This window comes from Macaca nemestrina, chromosome 10, assembly GCF_043159975.1.
Source record: "Macaca nemestrina isolate mMacNem1 chromosome 10, mMacNem.hap1, whole genome shotgun sequence".
Lineage (NCBI taxonomy): Eukaryota > Metazoa > Chordata > Mammalia > Primates > Cercopithecidae > Macaca > Macaca nemestrina.
In genome coordinates, this window is record NC_092134.1 from 2,004,014 (window position 1) to 2,030,836 (window position 26,823).

Sequence of the window (26,823 nt, forward strand, 5' to 3'; positions counted from 1 at the left end):
CAGTGAGTGAGGCCCCGGTGCAGTGAGTGAGACCCGGTGCAGTGAGTGAGGCCCCGGTGCAGTGAGTGAGGCCCCGGTGCAGTGAGTGAGACCCGGTGCAGTGAGTGAGGCCCCGGTGCAGTGAGTGAGACCCGGTGCAGTGAGTGAGGCCCGGTGCGGTGAGTGAGGCCCCGGTGCAGTGAGGCCCGGTGCAGTGAGTGAGGCCCCAGTGCAGTGAGTGAGGCCCGGTGCAGTGAGGCCCGGTGCAGTGAGACCCGGTGCAGTGAGACCTGGTGCAGTGAGTGAGACCCGGTGCAGTAAGTGAGGCCCCGGTGCAGTGAGTGAGGCCCGGTGCAGTGAGACCCAGTGCAGTGAGTGAGACCCGGTGCAGTGAGTGAGGCCCGGTGCAGTGAGGCCCGGTGCAGTGAGACCTGGTGCAGTGAGTGAGACCCGGTGCAGTGAGTGAGGCCCGGTGCAGTGAGTGAGACCTGGTGCAGTGAGTGAGGCCCGGTGCAGTGAGGCCCGGTGCAGTGAGACCTGGTGCAGTGAGTGAGACCCGGTGCAGTGAGTGAGACCCGGTGCAGTGAGTGAGGCCCGGTGCAGTGAGGCCCGGTGCAGTGAGACCTGGTGCAGTGAGTGAGACCCGGTGCAGTAAGTGAGGCCCCGGTGCAGTGAGTGAGGCCCGGTGCAGTGAGACCCGGTGCAGTGAGTGAGACCCGGTGCAGTGAGTGAGGCCCTGGTGCAGTGAGTGAGGCCCGGTGCAGTGAGACCCGGTGCAGTGAGACCTGGTGCAGTGAGTGAGACCCGGTGCAGTGAGTGAGGCCCGGTGCAGTGAGTGAGACCTGGTGCAGTGAGTGAGGCCCGGTGCAGTGAGACCTGGTGCAGTGAGTGAGGCCCGGTGCAGTGAGTGAGGCCCGGTGCAGTGAGTGAGACCCGGTGCAGTGAGTGAGGCCCCGGTGCAGTAAGTGAGACCCGGTGCAGTGAGTGAGAGCCCGGTGCAGTGAGTGAGGCCCCGGTGCAGTGAGTGAGGCCCGGTGCAGTGAGTGAGACCCGGTGCAGTGAGTGAGAGCCCAGTGCAGTGAGTGAGGCCCTGGTGCAGTGAGTGAGACCCCGGTGCAGTGAGTGAGGCCCCGGTGCAGTGAGTGAGGCCCAGTGCAGTGAGTGAGACCCGGTGCAGTGAGTGAGAGCCCAGTGCAGTGAGTGAGGCCCCGGTGCAGTGAGTGAGGCCCGGTGCAGTGAGTGAGACCCGGTGCAGTGAGTGAGGCCCGGTGCAGTGAGTGAGACCCGGTGCAGTGAGTGAGAGCCCAGTGCAGTGAGTGAGGCCCCGGTGCAGTGAGTGAGACCCCGGTGCAGTGAGTGAGGCCCGGTGCAGTGAGACCCGGTGCAGTGAGACCCGGTGCAGTGAGTGAGACCCGGTGCAGTGAGTGAGGCCCGGTGCAGTGAGTGAGACCCGGTGCAGTGAGTGAGAGCCCAGTGCAGTGAGTGAGGCCCCGGTGCAGTGAGTGAGACCCCGGTGCAGTGAGTGAGGCCCGGTGCAGTGAGTGAGAGCCTGGTGCAGTGAGTGAGAGCCTGGTGCAGTGAGTGAGGCCCCGGTGCAGTGAGTGAGGCCCGGTGCAGTGAGGCCCGGTGCAGTGAGGCCCGGTGCAGTGAGTGAGACCTGGTGCAGTGAGTGAGGCCCAGTGCAGTGAGACCTGGTGCAGTGAGTAAGACCCGGTGCAGTGAGTGAGACCTGGTGCAGTGAGTGAGGCCCAGTGCAGTGAGACCTGGTGCAGTGAGTAAGACCCCCTCCAGTGAATGAGACCCCCCCCTCCAGTGAGTGAGACCCCCCCTTCAGTGAGTACAATCCCATCCAGTGAGTAAGACTCGCTGCAAGGCTGAGCTCTGCCGCCCCCATGCCTCTCCAGGGGCCTGACATAAACGGGCTGGGAACAGGAACAGCCTCACCAAAGTTAATTTCTTTTTATTTTTAAACCCAAATAAGCTTTGTTGTTTTTAAAGTAGGTAAATGAAAAGGAGAACAGGAGAACCTTAGTAGTGATGTAATGTGACTCGGTTTTGGCTTGGGTGTGAATAAATCTCCAAGCAATCATCTTGCCTTTTACAGATACATTGAAAATAATTAACTGGGAGAATAACATTTTTATCTACATTATAATTTCCACTTATAAAATGTTCATGTCTGTGTGCATAAGGCATAACGGGTCTATAGGAAAATGGGTCCATTTTTCTCCTTTTGATTTAGCTTCTACTAATATTGTTATAATATGGTTTCTTCGATAAATAATAACAACTTCATACTACATAAGTGATTGACTGCTGCCCTGTTTCTATTTTCAAACAGGCAACCAGACATCACGTGTAGGGGCAGCTGCGAACACCCCGTCATCAATTAAGCACAGAGAAGCTGTGTCTCGGCTCAGTGGATTTCCTTCTTGAAGCACAGAACGCAGATTTATTCTATGGAGAAAGCAGACGCTACTGAGGTTGCATTTGCAGTCAGAACTCCAGCCCCCCTGGGGCATGACTGCCCAGCTGTGTCACCTGGAGCAGCTCAGGTGCTTCTAAGCTCAGCTTCCTTGTTGGCAAAGGGCCCTACTGTGTGGCACAGGCCGTGCATTTCAGGACAAGCATAACGCGTGGCGCACACCACCTGATGGGAAAGGCAATTGTGCCCTCAACAGCCACAGGAACAGGACACAGCCGCAGTGAGCCCACCCGGTCCAGGAGCACTGGGGAAGGGCCCCAGGAGAGGCAGCAGAGCTGAGACAGGAGGACGACCAGGAGCGACCAGGAAGGGGTAGAGAAGAGTGCTCTGGGCAGAGGGGACAGCGTGTGCAAAGGCCCGGAGGCGAGGGCACGGACAGAGGAGGAGAGAGGTTCAAGATAAGGCTGGGCTGAACACACAGGGCTGTGAGTCACAGGTCAGGGTCTGTCTCCACTGAGTGACAGGGGCCCAGAAGAGTCCACGAGAGAGGAGGGAGGTGACCAGATTTGCTTCTTTAAAGGGCGCTCGTCCTGCTGTGGAGGGGAGGCTGGAGGGGGCGGAGGAGCAGCTGTAGGAGTGGGGGACCAGTGAGGAAGCCCTGCAGGCCCCAGGCAAGAGTGGCTCTGTGTTCAGGGTGGAGGCTGGGGAGCGGGAGCTGGTGCAGTGACATTTCCGAGGTGACGTGACCAGGTTGGTGAAGGAGGGAGCCTCAGGTAGAGCCATCTTCTCCGGAGCTGGGGGACACATGGCAAGCCCACCCTGCCCAGCGAGGGGCCACCACCGTGTCCTAGCCTCAGTCATGCAACGAACATGTTTGTGGAGACTCTATCATATGCCAGGGTCTGTTCTAGACTCAGGAAACAGCAATAAACATAACAGCCTCTCTTCCCCAACTCCCTCTCTCCCGCTCTTCCTCTCTGTCTGTCCCTCTCTCTTCCTCCCTCCCTTCCTTCCTCTACCCCATGGAGTTTACTTTCTAGTGAAGGAGACAAAGAAGAAAGAATAAGCAAACGTAGAAGTAAGACAGTGCCACCTTCCTGGGAAGAAATGGAGGCAGCTGATGTGAGGAGCGGCTGGCGAGGCTGGGCTGGGCCATGGAGGACAGTCAGGTCTGCAGTGGCGACTCTGGGAAGGTGTCAACCATGCAGGGACCCACGGGAAGAGCATTCCATTCAAAAGGACAGGCGTGCAAAGGCCCTGGGGTGGGAATGCACTTGACATGGCACAGAGCAAGGCAGACGCAGTAGCGGGAGCAGAGTGGAAGGGGCGGGGAGGGAAACAAGGGCATGGAGATCTTACTCGAAATGCAGAAGAAGCCTGGAGAGGGTTCAAGCACAGGGTGACACCACCTGAGGGCATGTCGAATATTACTCCGGCTGCGGTGTGCAGTGGGGGTGGCTGGGAGGCCGGTGCTGTCCTCCGGGGGAGACAGTGAAGCAGGGGGCAAGGCTGGTGATGGTGACGATGGGTACCAGTGGAAATGGGATGTGTGAGCTACAGGTGGAGCCGGCATCTCCCTGGGGGCCTGTCAGAGGGTGGAACTCTGTTCTGCCAGGAGCGCCGTGAAAACGCACAGATGCTCACACCCAGGCCCTGCGGATACCACGTGTCCCCAGCCTTCACCCACGTCGCCCAGGGAGGCTGCTTCCCCCGGCAGACACAGCAGCCGTGGAAATGACCACAGAGGACACACAGCTGTGCAGCCTGGTTGGGCACCTGCTGCAGGTACCTGGCAACTACCACCTCCTGTGCCCCTGCAAGCCCTGTGGCCACCCAGACCCACAGTCAGCCCCTCCAGGGCCGGCTCCAGTCCACTCCACTGGGACCCCAGCCCTGTCAGCTAAGGCAAGAGGGACACACACTCCCCTCTTCACTGAGAACCCGCCTGGCTGCCTCCGTCACCGCACACTGGGCAGCCCAGCCCGGCAGAGGACGAGAATTCCCTGAGTTCAGGGGGCCTCCGAAAAGACATAAGGAACCCAACCCTGCATGCCGCTCTCTGAGCGGGAACGAAGGCCGCGTGCGGACGCCTGTCCTGCTCACTGTGCCTCCAGGGCTCTGGCGGCGCTGAGCACAGATGCGGTGCTGGGGCAGCGCTTTGCTTGTGGGGTGCATGAGGGAAGAGCACCCTGGCCCCAGCAATGACCAGCTCTGGGAATGGGAACCCCTGCGGCCTGGAAGTCCTGCCTTCCCACCCCACCCCAGCCCCAGCCACACAAAACAAGACAATCCCATCGGGACACGGCTACAGGCGGCCCACCCAACAGCCCCGCCCACACACAAAAAGAGCTCGGGCAGGGCCAGCCTGGTCTGCACATGGAGGGTGGGCATGCAGCGGACCCAGGGCACTGCCCTGCACAAGCCACACATGTCCTGGAGGGCAGGGTGGGGCTCGTCATGTGCACTTAGGTGGGGAGGAGAGGAAGCTGAAAATGGAGTGGCATCTGTGACCGGGAGGCGATTTCTGTAACAAACGTCATCCCTGTGACGTCGTGGCGATTTCTCTAACAAACATCATCTCTGTGACAGGAGGCGATTTCTCTAACAAACGTCATCTCTGTGACGGGGAGGCGATTTCTCTAACAAACGTCATCTCTGTGACGGGGAGGCGATTTCTCTAACAAACGTCATCTCTGTGACGGGGAGGCGATTTCTCTAACAAACGTCATCTCTGTGACGGGGAGGAAATTAATAAACATCATCTCTGTGACAGCATGGAGATTTCTCTAATAAACACCATCTCTGTGATGAGGGGGCGATTCCTGTAATAAACATCATCTCTGTGATGAGGGGGCGATTCCTCTAATAAACATCATCTCTGTGACAGGGAGGCGATTTCTCTAACAAGCATAATCGTCACTGCCCCACCATATGGAGAGGAAGCAGAGGGGCCCTGGAGGAAGCACAGTGAGCGGCCATGTGGAGCTGCAGAGCCCTCTCTGCTCACTGCTGTCCTAAGAGGGCAGCCGAAAGTTCGTGTGCAGGCACTGGCGCCGGGGCCTGCCGCGAGAACACTCAGGGAAAAGGCAACACGGCGGTGGGGGAAGCGTCAGCGGAGGCATCAAACGTACTTCCAGGTACCAAAGTGGGTTGAGAAACCTCCCACTACGCTGAATTTTCAAAGCAGGCGTCACAACCCTGAGATGATTCACGCACATGGAGGATCTAAGGGGGCTCGCAAGTGGAACAATAAGCTGTGAATCTGTGAGGCTGTCTTTGAATAGAGCTATTTTGTGAGCTCTGCCTCCGCCGCCAGGGTGGAGAGGGAAGGTCTGCCGCCTACTGAATGCCTGTGTAGCCCAGGAGGGGGCTTCAGTAGAGACTGGGGGGGCCCTGTGTGCCCCTTGTGGGGGACAGGGTTGGAGCTGGTGCCTGACACTTTGAGGAGGACATTTGGGCTGTGTCTAAGGGCTAAGGGCTGCATTTTGGAAAGCAATGTCACCCCCTCTGTCTGTGGGGCACAGCAGCAGGAACCCCAGGGCCCAGTGTGGAGTCTGTGATAGGAGAGAAGTCAGACTGGGTCATCTGAACGCCTCCCTTCCGGAGCAGTAATTCACCAAATAGCAAACACACATAAATGGCTCCCCGGCTTCCCACAGGGAAGGCAGGTAGACACCTGGCACATGGCAGGAGGGGGCAATGACCCCTCTCAGGGTTTCTGAGCGCTGGCAGAAGTGACCCGGATATTTGGTATGCAGAGCTGTCCCCTGGGGAGAAGCCAAGTCACTTTCTGAGGTTTTGGGGAGACAAGGTGTTGACACCCAGGCCCAAACTTGGGGGCACAAGAATCAAAGACAGAGATCCGTGGAGGTGGCCCTGGGGGCCCAGTACAGTGGGATGGTGGAGAGGGGCCCCACAACTCCGGCAGCCTCGGGGAGGGCAGGTGGGTGACCTGGTTTAAGACCAGGCCTGAAGGAAGGGTGGGGGCTGTGTCTGCTAATCCTTGAGAAAACGACAAATGCGCATCTGAGAAGTGTGAGCAATGGGGGACTTGTCGACAGAATCGCATGGGTGAGAGACTGCATTTATGTCTCGAGCTGTGGAAATGATCATCCCAGTAACATGTCAGAACACAGCCCCGTTCCAGTCATGCCCACGGTCTCCCCAAATCCTCCCGCACCTGGGCTCAGACCTGGGAGAGGCTAAGCCAGGCCTAAAGGGATGAAGACCACCGTCCAGTGTTGAGCCGCACGGGGGTGGCACCCGGTACCCAAGGCTGCCCCAGACATGAGGGGGCTCCCCTGTCAGAGCCCCCAACAAACGACATGGTGCAGAGGGGAGGGTGGGAGGCGGGGAGCAGCTTCGACAGGACCCCCCAAGGCAGCAGAGCTACTGGCAGTGGAGCTCAGAGTTGGGACCACCCCGCCCCAGGGTCCCCGGGACCCAGTGTGGTGGGCTGAGATGAGGTGTTGCCCTTCCTGTGTTCTGGGCTCCCATGCGGCCCGTTCAGAAACCCTGGTGAAAAGAGTGGCCCTCGGTGGGGCCCTGACTGTGGGCGAGCGCTCCTCTGGAAGGAGGCTCCGACGCACTGCGCACTGTGACAGAGGTGGCCATAACCAAGGCCACCCCAGAACAACAGGCTGCAGAGGCCATGCTCAGTGCCTGCCCCACACAATAGCTGACCTGTGCTCCGCACACCCCGGCATATTCAAAGCGATGAGCCCTCAGCCACGGGGTCAAGTACTGGTGTCTTCCGCTCTTTACGGTCTCAGTGTGCCACACCGCAGGTGTCACTCCCACACTCTGTGGCATCCACACGACAGATGCCAAAGACCACAGGACAGTGAGTTCGCCATTCCGCTGAGGCGGGCAGGCTACTGTTCCCTGGGACGTGGCTGACGCCCCTCACCTGCCCGATGTGCAGCTAAAGAGACCCCTCGCCCAGCCTTGGCCTCGGGGGAAGCATGACGTCCAGCAAGCTTCTGTCTGACCCTGTGTCTGTCACGTCAACTGGAGCAGAGACATCAGGATACAGAAAATCCCATTCACCAAGGTGGGTGCCCTCAGGAGGAAGGGCCTGCGCATGCTGCAACATTGGGGATGCGCTCTGAGATCTAGCTGCATTCTTGAAGATCCAGCCACTGCCTCGAGAGTTGCAGCAGTGCGTTCTGGAAGGGCTTCGTACGGATTCTTAATTTACCCTCTGGGGCAGACAAAACACGATGTCCACCCTCCGCCAGAGAGGTCCACAACCTCCACCAGCATGTCACCGTACGAGGGGCCCACAACCTCCACCACAGCCTGGAAATGTCACCGTACGAGGGGCCCACAACCTCCACCACAGCCTGGAAATGTCACCGTACGAGGGGCCCACAACCTCTACCACAGCCTGGAAATGTCACCATACGAGGGGCCCAGAACCTCCACCACAGCCTGGAAATGTCACCATACGAGGGGCCCACAACCTCCACCAGAGCCTGGAAATGTCACCGTACGAGGGGCCCACAACCTCCACCAGAGCCTGGAAATGTCACCATACGACGGGGCCCACAACCTCCATCAGCATGTCACCGTACGAGGGGCCCACAACCTCCACCACAGCCTGGAAACGTCACCATACGACGGGGTCCACAACCTAACCTCAGAGCCAGGAAATGTCACCGTACAAGAGGCTCACAACCTAACCCCAGAGCCTGGAAATGTCACCGTACGAGAGGCTCACAACCTAACCCCAGAGCCTGGAAATGTCACTTTACATAGCAAAACAGACCTTTCCGGTGTGGGTAAATTAAACGTCTGGAGGTGGGAGGTGATCCTGGGTTAGCCACACGTGTCCAGTGTGATCCCAAGGGTCTTGACAAAGGGAAGCAGGAGCAGAGGAGGGGGAGGGACGGAGACCAGAGTTAGAGGAACAGATTCTCGCTACAGGTTCAAGCATTCATCTGCACTGACTATAATAGTCAATATAAAAAATACGCCTGGGAGATTGCAGCAGCAGGCAATGAGTTAACGTCGGAACTATATCAAGAGCTCTCAGAAGTCACTAAGGAAACAAACTCTCCACTGGAGAAATCAGGAAAGAAGCAGGTGTACGACATAAAAGAAAAATGCAGATGGCCAATTCACTTAGGAAGCCTCACCCATGACAACCAGGCGTGACTTCCTGCACATCAGAGTCTGCAATGGCATGGGAGAGGCGGCAGTGCCAAGGCCCGCCCGTGGCTGGATAAATGGCTACGACCTTTCTGAAGGGCAGTTTCACGATGTGCATCAAAGGTTTAAATGTGTATCTCACCAAAAATAGCCGAGGCCGCCTGGAATAACAAGCTGGAGGGTTTACACGAGCCGATCTCAGGCCTTGGCATAGAACGCGGCAGTGGCAATCGTACCGGCATGCAAATGGGATGACGGACAGAGCAGAGTCCAGAAAGAGCCACGCCGCCCCTCCCGTGACTGACGGCAAAGGTGGCACCGCAGCAATGGGGGAGGTTGGTCTTCCCACACGTGGAGCTGGGTAAATGACATATCCGTCTGGGAAAATGGCCAGTCTCAACCCTACTGCACTGCAGACACAGAAACAAGTAGAGAAGGACCACAGGCCCAAACACGAAAGTGAAAACAACAATTGTTCCAGGTAACACAGGAGACTACTTTCGTGGCCTCGGGTTAGGCAGGATTCCTTAACCGGGCACAAAAGCACAGGACACAGAACAGCTTGATAAACCGGACGGCACTGGCATTGAAAACGGCTGTCCACCAGCAGACACCATCAAAGTCAAAAGGCAAGGTCCAGTGGAAGAGAGATTTGCAATACGTACATCAAACAAATGACTCATATTCAAAATACACAAAAACTACTTTAAAAATCAATAAGAAAGAAAAGCAGACGGCACAACACAAAAATGAGCAGAAGACTTGAGTAGATTTTTGTAAAAGGATATTGATGTCCAATAAACATAAAAAGGTCACCAACGTCATTCAGGAAAAGCAAAAAAAAAAAACAGAATGAGACAAAAGACAGGCCACACCCAACGCTGGACGCTGGGGTCTCGCGCTCTGCCAAGGGGAGAGTGAACCAGTGCCCACTCTGGAAAAGGCACCAGGCACCACCTGCATTCTGAACATGCCCCTCGACCCAGCGACGCCATCCTGGGCAGATCCCACAAGGAAGGGCACAGTCAGGTTCACCAGCAGAAATGCGCTCACTAGAACGTCCGGCAGCTCTGTTCCTCTGGCGTCTAGAAGGGCATTCCGTGGTGCCGGCCACGTGCTGCTTCTTGATCTGAGGGGTGATTTCTTGGGTATGTTCACTTTGGGAAAACTGTCAAACCGTACACATATGCACGTGCTTTTCTGCAAGCATGCTTATGCTCCAATAACACATTGGCTTTTAAAACATGGCTGGTGGTGGGATGCAGGGTGATGAGAAGTTTGGTCCAAGTAACCTGAGTCCCCCTAGCTCTAATTTTTTTGCGCCTATGAGTCTACAATTCTTCCTGGTCCCTCGGTAAATAAATACAGATCTGGCTTAAACACCCAAAATAAATTTTAAAATGAGAAAAAAATCTGTAGACATTTAACAGAGCAATTCTACCTCTAAGAATTCATCCTACAGAGATAACCGAGCGAGAACACGGAAGACTCATTACGGCGCTGTGAGAATGCAGACGCACACCAGCAGGATGACAAATGTAGACTATTAAGCAGCCGTGAAAATGATGATACAGTCTGAGCTACTGGCATGGAAATATAGACATGGTAAATTTAAAAACGGAAGCTGCAAAATAGCGCAGATAGCAGAACCCCATTTATATAAAATCATGTGTGCACACACACACCTAGAGAAGCCTCCAAAAGAAGTCACCACAATGTTGACACCGGTCATCTCTGGGGGATGGGATTTCAAATGATGTTTGGCTACGTGTGTGTGTGTGTGTTAAACAGCCTGCAGAGTAGGAATATCCTGGGTCTACAGTGCACCAAGGAATGACCATGGGAAGAAAATGAACCTTGCTTCATTCACAGTCAACTGTTTTTCCCTCATTCACAGCAAATCCTAGAGAAACAACAGTTGTGTGCCACAATCCCTACCAGAAAGTTCCTGCCTCCAAGAGAAGCCACCCGCCTGCTTGCATCTCCCTCAAATATGTTTCTGAAAATGATAATCTGAGAAGCGCAGGAAAGTGACTGTGTTTCATAGTCTGCAACTGGAAACAGCCAAATTACGGCTACCAGGACGAGTCAGCTGTGGTCTGTTCACATAATGGAATACGGAATAGCGACGCGTAGCATCCGGCTGTGAATACTGCAATAGCATCCACTTGGGACTCTCACCTGGGAGTCTCCCAGGGGATACTGGCGATGCCTAGAGACGTATCTAGTTGTCACACCTGGGGAGGGGCTGCTGGCATCAATGGGTAGAGGTCAGGGATGCTGCTCCACACCCACCCTGCAATGCCCAGGCCAGCCCCACAGCCAGAGTGCCCCCACACCAATGCATCTCAACACACCAGAACCAGTTCCCTTGGGAGATTAAGCCCCAGAAACACAAGTCAACTTCAAAAGGCCAAAGTCTGGATTCCACTCTATGCCTGGGAACATCCTCTGTTCAGGGGCGACCTGGACGCTGCAGCTCCCCGTGGTCGGGAAGGGCTCTGGAGCTCAGCGCCACGTGGTCGCGAAGGCCTCTGGAGCTCAGCGCCCTGTGGTCGGGAAGGGCTCTGGAGCTCAGCGCCCCGTGGTCGGGAAGGGCTCTGGAGCTCACTCCCTTCCAATGCCCTGAGAGATCGGACAGACAATTGCTGACATGAGTGGCAAAGGACCCCCCAAAACATTAAAATGAGCCCTTTAGGAGAAGAAGGGATTCCATCCAGCTCAGAAGGGCAGGTGTAATGAGGCCACCTGGCCCTCTGGAGGGCACCGGGAAAGGCCGGAAGCAAGGTCTGTGCCCTGAGACACAGTCCACTGAGACACAGTCTGTGGCCCAGCCACGCCCACGGCTGCCCCGTCTGTCTATAGAGTGCAGGCTCCACAGGAGGGGAGACGCACAGATGGTGCCTCACCGTCCATTCCCACCTGCCCTCTGCAGCCCGAAGGCCCAGACACACTGATGGCACTGGCACATTTGACATGAACCGGGCACAGTGACATGGTCACGTGTCCCAGGGCATCCGTGGGCTTCCGTGGTGCAGCCCTGGGGCATGCGGAGTGCCCAGCCTCACCCCCAGGCTTTACCAGGTGCCCCCTTGGAGCCTCCAGGATGGGCCTGCAACTCCGTCCCTCACACCCTGGGGAGCTTGCACCCCATTCTGTGCCAGCAAAAGAAGGTATCTCAGGCCAGGCACAGTGGCCCAAGCCTGTAATCCTAGCAGTTTGGGAGGCTGAGGTGGATGGATCACTTGAGGCCAGGAGTTCGAGACCAGCCTGAACAACATGGTGAAACCCTGTCGCTACTAAAATTACAAAAATTAGCAGGGAGCATGCCTGTAATCCCAGCTACTCAGGAGGCTGAGGCTGGAGAATTGCTCGAACCCAGGAGGTGGAAGTTGCAGTAAGCCGAGATCGTGCCATGGCACTCCAGCCTGGATGACAGAGCAAGACTCTGTATCAAAAAAAATAAAATAAAATAAAATAAGAAAGAACAGAAAGTGTCTCGGCCTCGGGCCTCAAGACCTCAGCCCATGTTGGGAAAAAATTCCTACAGCCTCCATGTCACCGTTCCCTGACAACATCGTGGGGTACAAACCTGTGACTCTCTTCCGAGTTCACGTCCTCCTCACGGCCCATGAGACAGTGCCTCCAGGGGAAATCCTCCCATCAGACAAATTGCTTTAACTCAGAAGAGCAGGCCCCCGGAACATCCTCCGAAGTATAAAAGCAAGCTTCAAAAGAAAAACCCCAAAACCCTAGAGAACGCTTGGCTAAGACAAGCCTTAATTACCATCCTCTTTTGGTATGATAAAAATTCCTCTCCACCTCTCTTCAAGACAAGATTCCTTATTCAAACACTTTCTTTTTTTAAAAATAACTACAGTAACCAACCATTAAAACGGGGACTGCATTTTAATCCACCCTTTCTTTTTCTCTGGTTTTCAAACTGGCACCTTTCGTACTTCACAGAAGACACAAACATGGCCTTCTACAAAACTTTCATCCACGCCATCAAGCCCCCCGGGGCCTGTAATTCACTAGAAGTGCCTGCAGAGACGGCCTCCCCAGGCCGTCCCCGCCCTCGGGCCATGGCCAGCAGGCCTCAGGACCAGTGAGAAAATGGCCCAGAGAGCCCTGCCCAAGCTTCTCACACACAGACGCCTGCTGCATGGCTCCCTTCTCGTGTCTGGGAGGGCTGAATGGTTCCGCAAAGAAAAGTAGTCTTGCATCACTTAATCATAAGGACGCATTGTGAAAACGCATCCTTAGGTGATTTCATCGTGCTCTGAACGTCACAGAGGGACGTACACAAAGCTAGACAGCATAGCCCACTACACACCCGGCTGTATGGAGTAGCCTATTGCTTCCAGGCTACAAACTGTGCCCACTACTGTACCGAACACGGCCGGCGGCTGTAACACAATGGGAAGGATCTGTGCATTGAAACCCATCAACACATAGACAAGGTACAGGGAAAATCTGGTCTTACAGTCTGATAGGACCACTGTGGTATATGCAACCTATCACTCACCAGAACACGACCGAATGTTTCCAAAACACGCAGAACGCTCGACTGGGTCTGCCGCAGCACCAGCCACACTGGAAACCCTGGTGGCTTTAGGGACCACTAGAAGCCACGCTCGACCTCCCCTCTGCCAGGAGAGCCAGCACACTGAGCTAGCCATCAGGCACCAGCACCAGGCTCCAGCCCTCCGTGTGGGCCTCTCTGACCCTGACGTCACAGAGAACACCAGTGACCTGGCCAGCGAGGCTGCCTGCACCTGCTTCCTGCACAGCTCCCCCCAGGCCGCTCTGCCAGGGACACAAAGCACTATCCCTCGGGGGTGGCTGATTCTAGGCTATGCCACTCCCAAACCATTACTCGGATCATCCAGATGCTAACCCCAGAGACACCATTCGTCTCTCAGATCCATTCTGTCTTCATCTGTGGTCGACAGCTCATCAGGCTGAATCTTCAGAAATGACTTAAATCCACACACCAGGGTCAGGAGCAGAAGGCGGCCAGCTGGGGGCCATTCTGAGTTGTCTATGTGCAGAGACTGGTCGTCTTCTCCCTGCTGTTTGTCCCTTCATTGCCCCTCAACACTGCCCAAGGCTCAACATAAGGGAGAGAAGGTGGTCCATCTGCAGGTGAATAGAAACTTTCCGGGTTTCCAGAACAGGGGCCGGGCTGCTCCCTGCAGGAATATGCAGGTTCACAGGGTCATTTGCTGCAACAAGTTGTTTATACAAAATATGGGTAACAACGTAAACGCCTGTGAGTAGGAGATGAGCTGAATAAGCTGGTGATGGCTGAGTAAACCCACACAGTGGGGCGCTGTGCAGCTGAGAAGCTGGAAGGCCTCTGCGGACGGGTTTGGAGTGACTTCCAGGATAAACTGAGTACCAAAGAGTTTCTGTGGTGTACCGGCCTTCACAGGAGACAGAAGGGGCTATTGAAAAAGTACATGTATCTGTTCATTCGGCACAAAAGAAATTTAAAAAAAAAAAAAAAAAAGGGACCTGCTTACCTGGGGAAGCGGGTGGGAACAGGGTGCAGGGAATGGAGGATGGAGACAGAGCAGGGGTGGGCCGCGCCGCGGAGGATGCCTTGCTGTGGATCTGCCTTTAGATCTGCCACAGTATGGTTCACATACTCCTCAAATACCTCAACACTGAAAATGAACCAGCCTGTGAGGACCCAAAAGCCAGTCCCAACGACAGCAGATGAACCTGGCTGTATTCTCAGTGACGCAACAGTAAGGGAGGCAGAAGAAAGGAGGCAGCTATGGAACGCAGAGGAACGGTATCTTAACTATAGGGTGTAAGGCTAAAAGCAGAGAGGATGTGAACACACACTGTCCCCTCATCAGTACATACGTTTCCCACAAGGGTGTGGTTAGCAATTCTGAACCTGTGTGTGCAGCACGTTTACACAAAATTATTGAGAATAATGAGAGACAAGTTTCCTACTTTGGGAGAAAGATGAACATACAAGGAAAGGCTAAATGAATCCCGCAGGCTTAGACCAGAAACAGGTATCAGAACGCAATCCATAGTTTGCAACACACACACAAACACACACACACACACACACACAGAGATAAATGCAGGAGGATGCAGGTGCATGCATGTGCTTCTGAGAACACACACACACACACACACACACACACACAGATTCCCTGGCTCTGTCCACCAAGAGAGAGGACGGAGAACAGTGACGCTCCAGCAGAAATGAGCACCTGCCCCGATCGTGCTTTCTAAATGCCATTCTCCAACCAAACGCACCAGGGCTCCTGGGGGAAAGAGCCGATTCCACGAGCCCAGCATAGCTTTAATGTCTGAATGTAAGGAGAGACTCGAAAACCGAGGGAGGCATCAAAGGAAGCAGAAGCCAACTGGACAAAGCTCCCACTGGTCACAACTGGAACAACAGGAGCAACAGAATCCGTAATGAGAGAGCCGGACAGTGCCCTGTGGGATGAAATAGTATCCCTGAGTCACAGCAACATAAGCAACTGAATAAATAAATCACAGTTTGTTCTTATCATAGAATTCCAATTAATAAATGCAGAAGGAATGATGGAAATAGAAAGTCATCATTAGGCAAACATGACAGTAAAAATGTTTGCAGGCAAGAGTCATCAATGGATGTAGAAATCCATGGAGAAAGATGAGCTGAAGGAGGGTTGTGTAGTTTTGTGGTACACGTGGTGAGAGAGATTTATTCTAGGCAAAGGAGAAAACCATCCCTTTACAGTGGGTTCACCTGGCAGACACCACCTCACCCACGCCATCTGAGTGCGCATTACCGGCGAAATGAACATTCACATTCCATACTTGCTGTGCGGGAGCCGAATTGTTCCCCCTAAAGTCACCTGTTGAAGCTCTAACCCCCAGTACCTCAGAATGTGACAGTGTTTGGAGTCAGGGTCTTTGAAGAGATGATTACGATAAAATGAGGTCATCAGGGTAGGCCCTAATCCAATGAGACCGGTATCCTTATAAGAAGAGATCAGGGCTGAGCACGGTGGCTCACACCTGTAACCCCCGCACTTTGGGCGGCCGAGGCAGAACTGCCTGAGCCCAGGAGTTCAAGACCAGCCTGAGCAACACAGTGAGATCTCATCTCTACAAATAACTGAAAAATGAGCAGGGCATTGTGATGCATGCCTGAGGTCCCAGATACTCAAGAGGCTGACGCAGGAGGACGGTTTGAGCCCGGCGATCAGGGCTGCAGTGAGCTGTGACTGTGCCTCTGCACTCCAGCCTGGGCAACAGAGAGAGACTCTGTCTCAAAAAAAGAAATAAAGGAAAATCAGGACACAGATACGCATGAGGGACGACCACGTGAGGACACAGGGAGAAGATGCTGTCTGCAAGCCGAGGAGAGAGGCCTTGGGAGAAACCAAACCTACCAACACCTTGACCTTGGCTTTCCAGCCCCTAGAACGACGAGAAAATAAAAGTCTGTTGCTTGGTTGCCCACAGGCCGACTCACACAGCCTGATGCTGCGATAAGGAAGGACCGTTTCACTTCCCTGGCATTCTTACCAAAGACGCACGGCCTCGGCCTAATCTGGAGGAATCATCGACGGTGCCCAGGAATGCTCCACAAAGCACCGGCCAGGCCGCCGCCGCCGCCGAAGTGTCAAGGTCATGGGAGACAAAGGGAAGCTGAGAACCCGTACAGACTGCAGTTACCTAGGAGATGTGACAACTAAATGCTCTGTGCCAGCCGAGATGAGATCCCGGGACTGAAAAAAAGCTGCAAGTGAGAAAACTGACACCATTCAAAAACCGTCTGTCGTTAATATCAGTGTCAATTTCCTGGTTTCAATCATTGTACTTAAAAACACCACCGTCAGGGAAGATGGGCGAATGATCTGTACCTCTGCAGACATACAGGGGAATTCTGTACTCTTCTTGCCGTCGTTTTTTTCTGTAAGTTTAAAATCATTTCAGAATAAAAAGCTTAAAACATTGAGGTTGTAAACTGTTGACCTCCTGGCTGAATGCAACCCACACATAGGGTTTCTTTGACAACGTTGGAAACAAATTTGAATTAGCTGCCAACAAGACAAATCCAGGGATATAATTTAAAGCCCAGATTCTGGGTTACTCTTCGAAAGTCTCAAGCTGTGGTGACGGTGACACCCCAAGGAGGCCAAAACCCAGCCCGAAGGCACCGTGTCCGGGGCTGCTCCTCACACTGGCCACCCCGGGCCTGGCTCCTGAGAGCTGCACCCAGAGGAGGGCCGAGTTTGAGGAGGTGCCCAGTCCTGAGGACACAGGTCCCCCGCACTGCACAAGGAGAGAGCCTGGGGGCTTCTTCACGGTCTGGGGGCTTCAGATCAATGTCCAGGGTTCAGCCTTAGCCAGGGCTTCATGTGAGGGCGTCCACAGCTCGGGCAACCGCCTCGTTCAGATGCGGCCCATGTCCAGGTGGGCATGGCCAACGTTTCAGAGTCTTGGCACTCGGCTGACAGACCTTCCTTTGCCACCAGTGCCTGTTTCCCTCCTCAGATCACCAGTGCCCCACTGCGTGTGAGCCTGGGGAACCAAATCTCTTCCCTGACCTCAGCCCTGGGGTGCTATTAGGCGTGCATGAGGGGCAGAGCCCTGCCCTGGCTGGAGCTTGGGGTCCTGCCCCTGGAGCATCTCCCTGGAGCACTCCCTGCCCTGGCCAGAGCTCAGAGTCCTGCCCCTGGAACATATCCCTCGAGCACCCTCATTACACTCAGTCCCTTCCAGAATTTATGACAGCCTGCGCGATGGCCTGGCTTTAGGACTGACTGACATTCAGGTGGAGTTGAGGCCATCTGATGAGCAAATTTTTGACAACAGCAATCAAACTGACAGCACTGGGCTCTCTGCAATATGTATTTTTGGTGCTTATTCTAATTCTCAAATTTCCCAAGACTCTGCTTCGCTCATTCCTTGCTCCCTTCTAAGGGAAACTGACATTTCAATGTTGATTTAAAACTTAAGATTTTGATTGAATGCAGTGAGCAATTTTGACTGAAGAAAACACTGCAGTTTCTGATCAATTGTCATGTCAAAAACTCCTGGCATCCCAGGGTGGTGTGTGGGCACCATCCCTGTCCAGACCCTCCGTGGAACTGCTGGGAAGGCCTCCTGCATAGCCCTGGGTGAGGCACCCTGGAGACCTGCTCTGCCCAACAGCATAGCCTGAGCTGCAGAAGGTCTCAGCCCACTGGGTGCCCCTAAAGCTAGGAGGGACAGTGGCCAGAGGTCAGGGTGATCAAGGAGGAACAGCAGGAGCTGTCCACCAGAGACCACTGCTGAGTCAGCCCAAGGTCAGGGTCTGAATCTGGATTATTTGATAGTTTGGGGAGCAAACAATGTTAAAAACCAAAATCCTGCAGAGGCGTCTGTGCGGGGCTCTGAAGCATGCACACCCGGGCACAGGCTGGGCCACCATGGCTGTTCTGAACCAGAGACCTAGAGTCTGTGCCCCGGCCTCGCTGAGATACTGTCTGTCACGTCCCCAGGCCCCACCCAGGCTCCTGCCCCCACCTGCAGGACCTCACAGAACCAGAATAAGCTTTGGGCCCTGGAAGCCCTGGAAGTCAAAAGCAAAGTCCCTCTCAAACACCTGAGTCTGTCCTGAAAGAAAATGACTAAGCACATTGAGAAAGGATGGTAGAAATGAAATGCCTGTGCTTTGAGAAAGAAGTTCCAGTACAATGTCAACACCTCTGCTAACAGAAATGATTCAATGGTGCCATTAAACAGCGTTAAGCAGAATGTGTTTATTTGCCGTTCGTGTGTAAAAGGCAAAACCCCTCCATATCAGGGAGGTGGGCTCTTTTCTATGTTATTTTGCACCAGTCATAACTGACTCAAGTTGGCTTCCTAAGAAAATAGAATAGCAGGATTTTTTAAAACAGCAGGTCCTTGTGGTCTGAAGTCAGTGAATGATGAGGCAGCACGAGGGAAGCGGTGAGTGAGGCGGCCGACCCGAGGTGGGGCTTCCATCCCGTCTCATTGGTGAACCCTCTTGGTGGGAAACCGCTAGGATGAACCAATCTCTAAGACTAAGGTTCATCAGGCACCACAGGGGGTGCCCTCCACAGCAGGGGCATGGCGGGATTTAACCAGAACCCGAGCCGATGCCCCCCATCCCAGGGTGAAGCGTCAGACATGCAGACACCTGGGAGAATGCGGGCATCAGCCCTGCAATCTAACCACATGGTTGTGACTCAGTTTACTGCCACCCTGCCTTCCTGGGAGCTGGAGGGATGGGAGAGGAGGGGGCTGCCTGGGCAGGAGAGCAGACAGGCGTGAGGCCCCTAGGTGAGGCACCCTGGAGACCCGCTCTGTGCAGGAAAGGAAGAAGCTGTACCACACGAAACTAAATCACTTTCCACTTTCCAAATTCCAGAACTCCTACCTGCCTGGCCCAGCAAGGATGGGGTGCGTGTGTGTGTGTACGCGCGCACATGTGCCGTACTAAGGCTGGGTATGTGCACGTATGTGCCCATATGAGTGCTAGATGTAGGTACATGCACTGCATGTGTACTGTGTGCCTGTACTGGGTGTGTGTGTCTGTGCTGGCTGTGTGTGTACTGAGTGTGTGTGTGCCTGTGCTGGGTGTGTGTGCACTGGGTGTGTGTGTCTGTGCTGGCCGTGTGTGTACTGAGTGTGTGTGTGCCTGTGCTGGGTGTGTGTGCACTGGATGTGTGTATCTATGGTAGCTGTGTGAATACTGAGTGTGTGTGCCTGTGCTGGGTGTGTGTACTGGGTGTGTGTGTCTGTGCTGGCTTTGTGTACTGAAGTGTGCCTGTGCCTGTGCTGGGTGTGTGTGCACTGTGTGTGTGCACTGGATGTGTGTGTCTGTGCTGGCTGTGTGTACTGTGTGTGCCTGTGCTGGGTGTGTGTGCACTGGGTGTGTGTGTCTGTGCTGCCTGTGTGTGTACTGAGTGTGTGTGCCTGTGCTGGGTGTGTGTGCACTGGGTGTGTGTGTCTGTGCTGCCTGTGTGTGTACTGAGTGTGTGTGCCTGTGCTGGGTGTGTGTGCACTGGGTGTGTCTGTGCTGGCTGTGTGTGTACTGGGTTGTGCCTGTGCTGGGTGTATGTGCACTGGGTGTGTGTGTACTGGGTGTGTGTGTGCTGGCTGTGTGTGTACTGTGCCTGTACTATCTGTGCTAGCTGTGTGAGTACTGTGTGTGTGCCTGTATTGGGTGTGTGCACCAGGTGTGCCTGCACTGGTTGTGCCTGTACTGTGTGCGTACTGGGTGTACATGCACTGGGTGTGTCTGTGTTGGGTGTGTGTGTACCGGGTGTGTGTGCACTGGGTGTTTGTGTCTGTGTTGGGTGTATCTGTGCTGGATCTGTGTGCACTGGGTGTGTGCTGGGTGTGTGGACTGAGTGTGTGGACTGTGTGTGTGCACTGGGTGTGTGTCTGCTGGGTGTGTGGACTGAGTGTGTGGACTGTGTGTGTGCACTGGGTGTGTGTATCTGTGCTGGGTATGTGTGGACTGGGTGTGCGTGGACTCTGTGTGGACTAGGTGTGTGTGGACTGGGTGTATGTGGACTGTGTGTGTGGACTGTGTGTGTTGACTGTGCGCACTGGGTATGTGTGTGCTGGGTGTGTGCGGACTGAGTGTGTGTGTCTGTGCTGGGTGTGTGGACTGTGTGTGTTTGGAGTGTGGACTGGGTGTGTGTGGACTGAGTGTGTGGACTGTGTGTGGACTGCATGTGTGGACTGGGTGTGTGTGGACTGAGTGTGTGGACTGAGAGTGTGTGGACTGGGTGTTTGTGGACCAAGTGTGTGGACTGAGTGTGTGGACTGGATGTGTATGCATGTGCATGTGCGTGTATGTATATACACATGCGCCTGTGCAACCTCACTGGATGTGTGGCTCCCCTGCAGCCCTGGCACTCAAACTGCGCTCTCATCTCCTGCCTCCCCTCTCTGCCCATGCCCTCCCCTCTCCACTTGTCCCCACCTCACCTTCTGGGATGATCCGTGATTCCTGCTCTTCAACGTCCCCCAGCCCCTGTGGTCGGCTGTGATTCACAGTGCCCACCTCACTCAAGAGGACAGCTTCAACCTCAGAGCACACAGAGGTTCCAGAGGCCTTCAGAACAAGCCTCCTGCCTTTACAGACTTTTTTTTTTTTTTTAATGAGACAAAGTCTCACTCTATTGCCCAGGCTAGAATGCACTGGCGTGAGCTCTGCTCATTGCAACCTACACCTCCCGGGTTCAAGTGATTCTCCTGCCTCAGTCTCCCAAGTAGCTGGGATTACAGGCTTGTGCCACCCTGCCTGGTTGATTTTTGTATTTTTAATAGAGACGGGAATTCACCATGTTGGTCAGGCTGGTCTCGAACTCCTGACCTCAGGTGATCCACCCACCTTGGCCTCCCGAAGTGCTGAGATTACAGGCAAGAGCCACTGCGCCCAGCTACAGACTCTTGCCTACAGGCGTGACACACCTCAGGGCAGCACTGCCCTACCCTCAAGCCAAGAACCTCCAGGTGTCCCTGCTGCGTGGCACGGCCACGTTTCCAAACACAGGCGGAGCCCACGGAGCACATCCTCACTGACGTCACGGCAGAGGGGACAGCCCATGCAGGGGACCAGGATTCTCTCCATACAAAGAGAAGACACAAATGTCAACCGCACAACTGCAAGACAGGGCACTGACTCCAGCACAGCACTCACTCAGCAAGCGTCTCCTGAGCCTCCACTCAGTGCCAAGGCTCGGTACGGGCAGGTGGGGAAGGGCAGTGGGCTCCGTGCTGGATCTGGCAGCCTCTGAGAAGCTGCAGGCCATTTAAGGGATTACTGATTAGCATAAATGATTATAGCATGGGTGCTGAGACTCTGCTAATACACTACAAAGACAGTGAGGAGGAAGGTTCCCTTCTGTGCAGGCCACAGAGGGCTTGGAGGAGAGAAGGCTCCTCCTGAGATGGGTGAACTCAGACAGCAGAGGTGTGGGAGAGGCCAACCAGGCACAGGGAACGGCACCAGCAATGACAGCCTGCTGGGCTTGGAAGGAGAGCCAGAGGTGCAGATGGAAAGCCGGACAGGAAGAGTCTGCTAGAGATCTGCCAACAGCCCCATAATGTAAATTCTCCTGCGGGAACCTTGAGTCCCAGAAGGTCTTTGAATAGATGAGTAGCATCACCTGATCTGTGTGTTTGAAAATAAATCTGTAAACTGTGGGGAGAATGGAGCAGACAGAACACGAGGAGGCTGCTGGTCCAGGTGAGAAGTCACTGGGAAGGAGACGGACACCAAGGAGGGGCAGAGGAAGCAAGGCAGGGGACACGCTGAAAACAGGCTCATGGCTGGTCACGTGCAGAGAGGAAGGGCAAGGAGCTTGAGGTGACCAGTCTCATCTCCAGTCCCCTCTCCATCTCCATTCCCATCTCCATCTCCAGCTCCAGCTCCATCTCCAACTCCATCTCCATCTCCATCTCCAGCTCCAGTCCCCTCTGCATCTCCATCTCCATCTCCATTCCCATCTCCATCTCCAATTCCATTCCCCTCTCCATCTCCATTCCCATCTCCATCTCCATCTCCATCTACAACTCCATCTCCATCTACAACTCTAATCCCCTCTTCATCTCCATCTCCATCTCCATCTCCATCCCCATCTCCATCTCCAACTCCATCTCCATCTCCAACTCCAGTCCCCTCTTCATCTCCATCTCCATCTCCATCTCCAGTCGCCTCTCCAACTCCATCTCCATCTCCAACTCCAGTCCCCTCTCCATCTCCATTCCCATCTCCATCTCCAATTCCAGTCCCCTCTCCATCTCTATTCCCATCTTCATCTCCATCTTTATCTACAACTCCATCTCCATCTCCAACTTCAGTCCCCTCTTCATCTCCATCTCCAACTCCATCTCCAACTCCAGTCCCCTCTTCCTCTCCATCTCCAACTCCAGTCCTCTCTCCATCTCCATCTCCATCTCCAGTCCCCTCTCCATCTCCATCTCCAGTCCCCTCTCCATCTCCATCTCCAGCTCCAGTCCCCTCCCCACTGCCATCTCCATCTCCAGTCCCCTCTCCATCTCCATCTCCAGTCCCCTCTCCATCTTCATCTCCATCTCCATCTCCAGTCCCATCTCCATCTTCATCTCCATCTCCATCTCCAGTCCCCTCTCCATCTCCATTCCCATCTCCATCTCCAGCTCCATCTTCAACTCCATCTCCATCTCCAGTCCCCTCTCCATCTCCATTCCCATCTCCATCTCCAGTACCATCTCTTGACTGCCCCAGCTCACCCAGCAGCACAAGTGTGTGGGCTCCTCCCAGGTGGGGCAGAAACACAGTCACCCCTGAAAGAACAGGAGCACCCACCCAGGTGTGCACACAGAGTCGGCCTTGGCCATAGAGCAGAGCAAAACAGAATGAAATAGAAAATCCTGCCAGGAAATGCCTTTAGTGTTAATTCTGACCAATAACACAGTGAGTTCTTTAATAAACGCTTTGAAAAATCTCACGCTTTGAGTGTCACATCAGCACCTTACCTCCTGATGTGAACCTGGCGTGGGGAACAGTGCATGCATTTTTTAAAGAACGGCAGCATTATACTCTGGTTTCTCCTCAGATTGTATACATCTTTTGCCTTTTACTAAAGAATGGCAGCACATGGGTATCCCCAATGTCTCTATCAGTCCTACTCACTGGCAAAAAACAAATGACATGTGGAGAGGACAGCGGTTATGAAGCATCAGGACCAACGGCTTATCATGCAATGCCTGAAGCGTAAAAATGGTTTTTCCCGAGCTCTGAAGCATGTTTCTCTCTAACAGAACACAGTGCTGCATCTTGCTGAGGGCTAACACACGGTAACTGCGATGGCCTAGGTACCCCCCTCCTCCAGTAAGGACACTTGTTATAAATGAGGAAGATCTGTGATTGCTCCACAGACGTCTAGGAGAACCACCTCGAGGCCTCTTCCCCAACAGGGACACCGCGCAGCCAGCCCAGGCACTATGTGAGGGCTTCCCACTGCAGCTCAGAAACAAAGGCCCAAGAAAAGGAGCTCCAAGGAGAGGAAGATTCCAGTTCTGGCCAGCACCAAGGCTTTTGGAGATTCTTTATGCAAGCACACAGACAACCCAACATTCCTCAGTGTGAAACCAGATCAAAGGCGGCGACAAGGGTGAAGGCACCACCACTCACCAATCTGTGCTTGAGGTGGACTGTAATGAGTGGAGAGCTCGACAGGTTCTGAGAGAGGGCGGGCGGCGGGGTCAACTCCAGGGAAATCAGGTGGCTGGTGGCGAACAGTAGGCAGTCCTGGTGATGCATGGCCTCTGCGATCCTTGGGAAGAGATGGAAATCATTACAAAATGGGAAATGCAGGGGAGTAGAACACAGCTAGAATCTGGGCTGGGAGCCAGGGTTCCACCCAAAACTCTTGAGACGGAAATCTTCTTTGGATAGAACTTTGATTTCTATCGTTCAGCTCCAGCTGCTCTCCTTCAAGATGTGAAGCCGGTACCTGCAGGTGAGTTCAACTATTCTGTGTTTGGACTCTGTCCCTTGAATTGTTGTCTTCAGTACCTGCTCTCTTTAAGGTCTGATACCAGGACCAAGAAGTGAGACAGAGCCCTTGACCTCAAAAAGTTTATAAGAAAAGGGAGATGGCCCAGGAAGTGTGGACGAGCAGAAATGCTCAAAACAACAGGGCATGAATCTCAGCAATTCCACTTAATCAGCTGTGTGACCTTGGGCAGGTAACTCACCCTTTCTGAACGTCAATTTCCCTGATTATAAGATGGTGCAGTGGCCATCTGCTGTTTTGCCCACCCAGTATTCATTCATTGTTTTCCTGATCAAAGCACCTGCATTTCCCTCTAGGTGGCCATCCCCTTCCCGGCTCAGAGCACACACAACCTGGAGTTGACTTTATCTTGGCTCAGGAGGAAGCCCTGGTATCTGGGTCTGGATCAGTCAGAGCACTGCAGCCCTCAGGCCACAGGGACTATTTAGGAATGGCACTCAATCCAGTCAAATCCGAGGAGATGCCACAAGGCGAGGTAGGGGGAGAATGCAGGCTCAAAGACCCTCATTCTCCCCGCCAGACTTCTCCTCATGCCCTGAGGCACGAGGCCCTGGGAGCTGCTTGCAATCACGAGGAGGGAGACTGAGAAGGGAACTGCCGAGAGATGGAACCCAGTGACATCAGTGTGACGCTGGATCAAGCTGCTCTTGAAGCCAGCTGCCTGCGGAGCTCTCGGCTTTTGTGATCCAATAAACTTTTTGCCTATAACTGTTTAAGATGGGTTTTCTGTCCCTTGCAACCCAATCTAAAGAAGCCTAACTGATGTCTACAGTGGTTGTCTCGTGGGGTTATGAGCTTGAAAAGATATTCAGGGCCAGGAGGAGGGTAAGGGAAGCCAGGCACCTGGAGGGCAAGATTTAAGAAGGTGTTCACAATGGGCACGACCCCCGCAAAGGTGACCGGCTCCTTTAATTTTGTGCCCTCAGCCCATTTGCCTGATTTGATTCCAGCCCTGCCTGGCACACAGCAGGTCACCAAGTATCTGTTGCACGAATTTGAATTTGGGGTGACTACACAAAGATGCCTGAGAGTGCTGTCACCGGGCCCCCCGCGGTCACCCAGCGTCTGCTTCTGTGTGGGCCTCACCTGGGTCCTGTGTGCCTCCTCCGTCTGCCATCCAAAGTGCTGACTGATTGAGGAACCTGCAGGTCCCTGTTTTGATGCCCACGGAACCACCTTTGGGACATTCCACAGGGCCCTGGGAGCTGGGGGCACTATCTTTTTCCTCCCTCAACTTGTTTTTCCTTCTAAGTAGATTCAAACACCATGTTCAGTGACCCTGCCTGGGATGGGCAGTGGGGCTCACGGAGCAGCAGCACGCCCTACCTCACCCCCAGCCTCTGCACTGTGTCCTGACACACATCCCTGAAAAAGAGCAGGCCTCCAAGAAGCACGCAGAATTATTCCTGGAATTGTAAATACAAAGTGTTTACAAAGATGGTGCCACAGAGAATGAACACCCTGTCCGTTCCCGCGGAAGCTGCTTCCTACAGATCGTCACCAGTTCACACGGTCTGGAGCAAACCAGGGGCATCGATTCTCAGGCCTGTGAGTAACAACAGGCACGACTGCTCCACCTGGCGATTCCTCTCTGTGACCATGCTATTGATCCAAGCCCAAAGTCCAGATAACACACATGGAATAAAACACAAACTTAAAAAAAAAAAAAAAATGAAAAGAAAGCATCACCCTAGGTCCATGTTTCTCAACCATTTTTTTCATTATAGCCACTCTGAAGAGGCTTTTTAGACTTTTTTTACTAATAAACTTGCCCAGAAAGTGTTAGTCCCACAGAGATACAAGCTGTGTATCGAACGTACGTAAACACTCCACTCTGCAGAACTGCAGACCCAGGTAATAATATCTCAGATGCTTCCCCGGAGGAACAACGTTCACCTTCGGAGAACATTCACCACCGGGCATGCGTGGGCTCAGTCCCCGCCGCAGAAAGTGAGGGTGGGCTCGAGGCTGCTGGGACCAAGGCAGAGCCCCGCGGCGCCGAGCCTGACTCGCCCAGCAGAACGTTGGCCCTGTCCCATGCGTGCCTCCACGGCCCCAAGATGTGCAGTGCGTTCGCTTCGGCCAGGGGCCTGGTTCTCACTCCCTGTGCCCAGTGCCCCGATGCTCACGGCCTTTTCTGCAGAGCTCCATGAACTCCACACGTGTGCGATCCCACCAAACACACTGGGAAAACCACGTTTCCAGCAACACTTAGGGCTGTGCCATTAGCCAGCAGCGGAAAGTCACAGCTGTGGGCCTCGGGCCCTAAACACGCAGCATGAGTCGTCCCTCGGCTTTCCCTGCGTGGACATTTCCTGATGCTGCAACCAGGGGTCGTCATCTCCCTCCCAGAGCAGAAGTTCCCTCGGGGCCCGGACGCTTTCCCATTTGGGTCACTGCTCTCCGCAGCTCCCGGAACCACGCCTGACACAGTGGGTGCTCAGCACACATGTGAGTGAGGGAGTGAGTGAGTGAGTGGGTGAATCTACGCACAGGCAGGGAGCGATGACTTAGATCAATTTCTTAGGAAAAACATAAGGAAAACATTAAGTGAGAACCTTCTATGAACACAAATGATATGAAAGCAAATCTGGAGCGGTTTCCTGGATTCCCCTCTGGGAACACGTGGCCTCCACCAGGCCCAGTTTGGTAATCAGTGCAACGCCAGACGTCGGCCAAGTCAAGATGAGAATGGGGCCAGACGCCTCCTTA

General features: G+C 54.2%; 1 protein-coding gene across 7 annotated transcripts in view; it reads right to left on the bottom strand.

Moving 5' to 3' along the window:
- Positions 1–26,823, bottom strand: part of LOC105490534 (adhesion G protein-coupled receptor D1) — a 188,416-nt gene that overhangs the window by 104,888 nt on the left and 56,705 nt on the right. For all 7 annotated transcript variants that reach the window (XR_011608646.1, XR_011608645.1, XR_011608648.1 and 4 more), the window contains one exon: positions 23,727–23,868. Coding sequence is in view for 3 of the 7 variants with exons in the window: in XM_011756281.3 (XP_011754583.2) it covers positions 23,727–23,868 (142 nt within the window). In the remaining 4 variants the exon portion in view is untranslated. The remainder of the gene's footprint in view (positions 1–23,726; positions 23,869–26,823) is intronic.